Here is a 6,195-nt window from a genome sequence, read left to right on the forward strand (position 1 = left end):
AGTTCAAAACAGGATTTAGAAAAACGAATTTTGTTGAGTTTGAAAAATAGCAATTATGTCCCTTTTCGAGTCATTTACTGGTGATCTCAAACTTCAGCCATGAAGAAATAAACGACTAAAATCGTAAAGTTCATTAGATTCTGATTAATGTTTTACAAGACGAAATGTCCAAAAAAATGTCGTCCAAAAGACGTCAAAAATCAAATTATTTAAAAAGGGTGACTTAAGTGCACTCTTTTTTTTGACTTTTTGCAGAACCGTTAATTGCCCCCACTGAATGCAATGAAGGTTATATACGCTGGCTACAGCAAGACAGGCACAAAAACAATGTGCTCTGCCTTCAACATTCTGGGCTACAACACTTACGATTACCCTGAAAACGTTTATTACCTTTACAAAACTTGGAACAAGATCATGACAACAGGAGCTTCCTCGGAAGAAATTAGGAAGAAGTTCGAAGGAGTGGATGCAGTTACAGATTCGCCGTGTTTTCTATATTGGGAGGAATTACATCACGCTTTTCCGGAGGCAAAGGTTAGGTCTCAATAAATTTATAATACCTGCCACCAGGGGGCTTATAGAGTCGGGTAAAAATAACCCGAGTCCGACTCCGGCAAAATGCACGATTTCTTCAAGTCCTTAGTCTTTAAACACTCTTTTAACAGCCGGGGATCTTAAACGCGTGTTTTGCTTAATAAACAACTCGCAACTCGAAATAGTTGTTTTGGAATTATTGCTAACCATTAGTCCTTCAAATACTACCAAATTAATTCATTAAACTGACTGAGCCACGCATTGTGAAGCATTTGAAGTAAAGCCATATGTCCTATGCAGGGATTTAAAAGTACAATAATTTTTCCACCCAAACGCATGCAAATTTTTCACAGATGACGTCACTAAGTGACGTCATAACGGGACGTATTAAACAACTAACCTTAGGAAACCTGAGGTTATCGTTCGATTTCGTGCACAAATATACATTTTACTCTACAAGTAATGCACCTTTAAAGAAGAATAAAAATGATATCGTAACATCGCCTGGTAAACAAAGAACATTCTACCCGGTATATCTGCAGCAATTATTTTACCGCAATGCTGTTCCTAGCCCTTTTGACTTACTTTCACAACAAGTGTTGTCATTAGGTTACACAGAGGCATTCAAACAACGATTTGTTACTTTGATGTATTATTTTGTTTTATTTCCTTATATGGCAACCAGTATGTTTTCGTTTTTGTAACAGGTATTTATAATTTGGAATTGAAACGTGTTGTAACTGTTGGTCACATAAGGCGCAATGACTGACAGATTTTTTGCTTTTGTTGGATGGCGTACAGAAACTTCTTACACATAGGCTAATGTACTTAGTTAGGTTAAATCCTTAAAACTAGCCCCCTAATAACTGGAAAGTCATTACAGCACTGACACTTAAACGTAAAATGCAGTTAAGATTATAATTATTAAGCCATCGCCAATTATTAAACTTTTTTCACATCTATTTTATAGTGTGATGTGTATTATCACAAAAATCAATGCAATATCGGATCTAAATGATGTTCTGCTTTTTGCTTTTCCATATTTTCCTTTAACATCCTAAAAGCAGTTTAGAAAGCTGCAGCCTCGTTTTGTCACATTGTCCAGTTATTTTTCTTTCGCTTCGTGGTTTAGACTGTGGTCCATTGTGTTTTTCCTATGTTGTTTGTCAAGTATATATTTTTTTCACCTATATACAGTCGCAATTATATTGCCCTGAAGAAGATTGCCCGAATAGGTGGACTAAACGTTGAGGCTTTGATAAAAAAAATTGCCTAAAGAACAATTTCACAGTTGAAAAATGCCTGGCAGCAACAGTATTTAATCCAAAGAAAGTGCGTTTGCCTTGAGCCACTCGCATTAAGTTTCTTCTTGCACCGCAGATCATTCTTACAATTCGGGACGAGGACTCCTGGTACAAAAGCCTCTTAAAACAACTGAACGAGATGAACAGCAGCTGGTTTCTCTGGCTTGCTGGTATAGTGGCACCCACTATGTGGCTACGGCGAAATTACAGGACCAGAGTTCGTGAGTTTCTTGTTGTTTTTTTTCTTTTCCCTGTTTTTTTTTCTTTTTGGTGTTTTTTTCGTCTCTTTGTTTTCTTTTTCGTGTTTTTTTCATGTAATTTTTTTTAAAAGAAAAGTTTTAGGTGCGGCCACCAAGTCGGTTCGTAAGGTTTTTCCTTGATATACATCTAGAGCTTATTCATTCATCTAGAGCTGGGTAACCCTAAAAACGGTTAAGTAAAGGTGGTATTGCAAAGTTTCTAATTTTGGCAACGCAATATTTCAAAAAAATCATACTCTTAATGTAGTTCCAGATAACTAAAAGTTACAATTTTACCTATTTTGCTTGTTTGAGCAAAGTATTAACGGTATTTAGTAATGTATTAGATGACAAAGTGTCGAACATCCATGGATTCTTACAGTTTTTTTCATTGTTTTGTTTTATAGTTCAGTTCGGAGCCGGAACTCAAGCATGGCCTTCATCACACTTAACGCTACACAGCGAAATGCGGATAAAAAGATTGTACAGACAGCATAACGACTACGTTCTTAAGGTATGTATCCCAAATGACAACTGTATTGTTGTAAGCCAGTGGTCGGTAAACTGTGGGACGCGTCTCAAATGTGGGACTTTTGTGCAATGCCTCACCTACCAACAGCTGGCAAAGCAGAAGACATATTAAGCAAAAGCTATATCAGTTAATCTCTGCCGCAAATTTTACGTTTCTATACCTAAAGCATGCTTATTTTTTTTCTTGTATTTTGTTGCGTTATTTATATCAAGCGTTCACGCGGTAAAATCATTGAATACGCGAAGTAAGGCAGTGCCAAGCCGTGCCTCTCTTCGGATCACCAAAGTGCCTTACACTGCATTATGCGTGCCTTTTTCTTTCGCAAACTCTCTCGGAAAACATAGTGAACGATTTAGCTACGATTTGAGGCATGCCTCAATTATGACGTCCACGCTATGAAACCTTTCTTTGTCCAGCTTAAATGCCCGCCATGGGCGCCCGCACGGGGGAGGCTAGGGGGCACTTGCCCCCCCCCTTGAATTTCAAAATGCGATTATTAGTATTATTTATAAGTGTAATATGTATTACTTATGAAGTTTAAAAATATTATACATTATCCATTGCCCCCAGTGGCGTATCCATGGGAGCGGGAGTTCTTACCCCCTTTTTGTAAGTGATATTATCGTTTTTTGTTCGTTGTTGTCATCGTAACAAACTGTTCGAAGCGGCGTGCTTTTTAAGTAATTGACTCACGCGTCTTAATCTAATGCGAAACCAAGATCGAACACCGTCTTTCGTTTTTTGTTTGGTTGACCGTAAACGCTGGAAATTTTTCTCTTTCGTTATTTGTTTAGGTTGACTGATTAGCAATTGTGTATTCGACAATTGACAACGCTAAGTCAAACCTTCTTTCTTTTTTCTCGCAAAAAAAACGTCGAGTTATACGCAGTATGTTCCTCGCTATTCGGTCTCTGCTCTAATATCCGATGTTGGTGTAACATCGACATTTGTTCAACTGAAGCAAATTCTTAAAAGGAGGTATAATGGTGACTGTCGTGCGCGTTTCAAAGTCTCCATTTTTAAGTAATGATGGTTAACGCAAAATTATGCTCTTTGGGCATACTCTAAGACCACGTGCTAAGTGTGCAATGGACACAACTTATTTCCCCTCAACCGCAGCTTGTAATTTAGCTGACTTTCACAAAGCTCGGCGCAGATGTTGCGCTAATCGTAGCATAATAACACCCGGAAAAAACGATCTTCGTTTAGTATTGCAGGTGGTGAAAGACGTGCTTGTAATTTAGCGCTTGTTCCGTTCATGGAACTTGAAAACTGCGCTGCTGATAGTCGAATTATGTGTGATTCTACCACAGTTAATCACACATATTTCACGGTCTTGGTTTGTTTTTTTTGCCTGAAGTTAACGATTGCTCACCGTGATTTCGCAGCTGGCGCCTAACATGATTGTCGATGACGCACGACGCACGTGGTCGCTTTTGCTGGACGTATTTGGCTGTTTCTGATTAATTTTTTCCCACGTCTTGCAATCACCATTCTATGACGTCATACTGTCACTGTTTTATGACGTCATTATTCAATGACGTCAGACGAAAATAGGGTAATTCCCTTAGTTGAAAATCCAGGACTCCCCCTTTTTGATTTTCTGGTTACGCCCCTGATTGCCCCCCCCTGGAAAATTTTCTGCGGGCGCCCCTGATGCCCGCATATTGCGTGTGACCTCTGACTTCTTGTAGTGTAAAGCTCTAAAGTTAAAGTCTAAAACAAAGGCAGAACTGTTGCACATTTAACAGTTTTGCATCAGACAACTGGACAAAAAAATAACACGCAACTTTCAAAGAGATTGGTAAAAAAGAAGTGGATGTGTGGCTGTCATAGGCGTAGCCAAGGGGGCATGGCCACCCAAAAATTTATAAATATTATACTCTTAATAATAATTTGTTTGTAGCTTTTATGTTATGAGCAGTAGCCTACCACAACAGTTGATCAGGACATGTCACACCTTTAATTGTCATGCACTGTTACGTCATAAACGATGTAGTCATTATTACGTTTGCTACATTAATGTAGTTTTACTACATTTTAGTCATTTTTAATTGTTAAAATAACGGCCCAAATAGACTTAAAATCGACATGCTTTATTATTCAAACGTTTCGGCACACGCTCATGCCATCATCAGTCATCAGGCGTTATTTTCACCATCAAACTTATGAACAGATCGGTATATAGTGTTCCAAAGTACTTAGTCATTTTTATTGCGCTAAAACTCAGTCAGTTGCTGCTCGAAGCGGTTTGCTAGCATATTTATTTGTGTTCGATACGCAGTTCATACAATGGCAAAAGCTAAACAAAAAAAGTTCAAACTTTTATATTTATTTTTATTAGTACGATCCGTTTTTTGTGGTTGTTAAAAAAAACTTGAATCGGCAAAATTTGTTCCTCACCATCTAGGAACCTCACCGCACGTCACTGATGCCAAGTGATAGGATCGGTACTCGTCCGATATGGGGCGATATCGGAGATAATCCGATATCAAATGAAAGCCGCGATTTCAGCAATGATTTGTGACCTAACACAGAAATTCCACCTTTAGAGATCAATTGCTCAAAAATTACCTTTGCTTATTTCAATTTTATCCAATTTACTTTGATCATAATAATGACGTCATTTGTTATCGAATCGGATCAAAATACTTTGTCCTGAATATCGGGTATCTGTATCGGAATAAAGTGTATTGGACATCCCTAAAGACAAACTTCTTAAGCCATTAAAACAATGTTTCCCGATATCTGAAGTTTGATAGTTTAAACAACCTTAATAAGTTTTACTTTATTCCAGCAAGCTCCCAAAAACAAACTACTTAGGCCATTACACTGTTTCTCAGTATCTGATTGCTCTACGTTTGCTAATTGAAACAACCTTAACAAATTTTACTTTATTCCAGCATGCTCCCAAGGACAAACTTCTGGTGTACAAGGTCACCGACGGTTGGGGGCCTCTCTGTAGCTTTCTGGGGGAGAAAGTTCCCAACGAAGTTTTCCCGCACAAAAACAAGGGAGCCGTGGCTTTGGAGGAATTGAAGAAAGAAAACAAAGTGATGAAACGGATTGTTACTGAGACTTTTACGATGTTGGGAGTGTTTGTGGCTATTGCAAGTTTTTTAGGTTTTAAACTGTACACAGCATTGGCCTAGTTCAAATGACCAAAATGCTGTTAAGTTAACATCTTGAAATCAATGATTTAGTTGAGACCAATGATTTAGTTCGTTTTCTAAAATATTACTCAAACTCGGACGAGTATATAATTTCACAAGTTTAACATTCAACTTAATGGCAATTACTCCACTTGGACTTAAATTGCTATGACATTGCTTTGACTGCAATATAATTCATTTAAAGTCAAAGTTCAAGTCAAATCACCAGTCGCCCAAGTCAAGTCTCAGTCAAGTCATTTTTATCGCAATCCAATTACAAGGTAATTCATTAATGTAACAATAAAACGTTATACTATTGAATTTGGTAAAAAATACTATTGAATTTGGTAAATAAATCTAATTGAGGAAAATCAAAACTAAAAAATGACAAAAACGCAACATGCAGCAAGTAAACTGTTTGATGTGTAAAATGA

The 6,195-nt window shown here is 37.6% G+C and overlaps 1 protein-coding gene across 1 annotated transcript; it reads left to right on the forward strand.

The window, feature by feature from the left end:
* Positions 1-282: 282 nt before the first annotated feature.
* Positions 283-5,761, forward strand: LOC146135228 (uncharacterized). Its single transcript, XM_083395713.1, has 4 exons — positions 283-534; positions 1,915-2,059; positions 2,485-2,591; positions 5,513-5,761. Exons 1-4 carry the CDS (start codon positions 283-285, stop codon positions 5,759-5,761), a joined length of 753 nt encoding a protein of 250 aa, XP_083251839.1.
* The last annotated feature ends 434 nt before the right edge of the window (positions 5,762-6,195 follow it).

The sequence above is a fragment of the Ascidiella aspersa genome, chromosome 8 (assembly GCF_963924565.1).
Source record: "Ascidiella aspersa chromosome 8, kaAscAspe10.2, whole genome shotgun sequence".
NCBI classification, from domain to species: domain Eukaryota; kingdom Metazoa; phylum Chordata; class Ascidiacea; order Phlebobranchia; family Ascidiidae; genus Ascidiella; species Ascidiella aspersa.

What these genes read in the sequence shown, in the direction of transcription:
- LOC146135228 (XM_083395713.1), top strand. Translation starts at nt 283, where the DNA reads ATGAAGGTTATATACGCTGGCTACAGCAAGACAGGCACAAAAACAATG. An exon ending in AAATTACAGGACCAGAGTTC is followed by an intron (nt 2,060 to 2,484) that starts GTGAGTTTCTTG and finishes TTTGTTTTATAG; the next exon opens with TTCAGTTCGGAGCCGGAACT. An exon ending in ATAACGACTACGTTCTTAAG is followed by an intron (nt 2,592 to 5,512) that starts GTATGTATCCCA and finishes ACTTTATTCCAG; the next exon opens with CATGCTCCCAAGGACAAACT.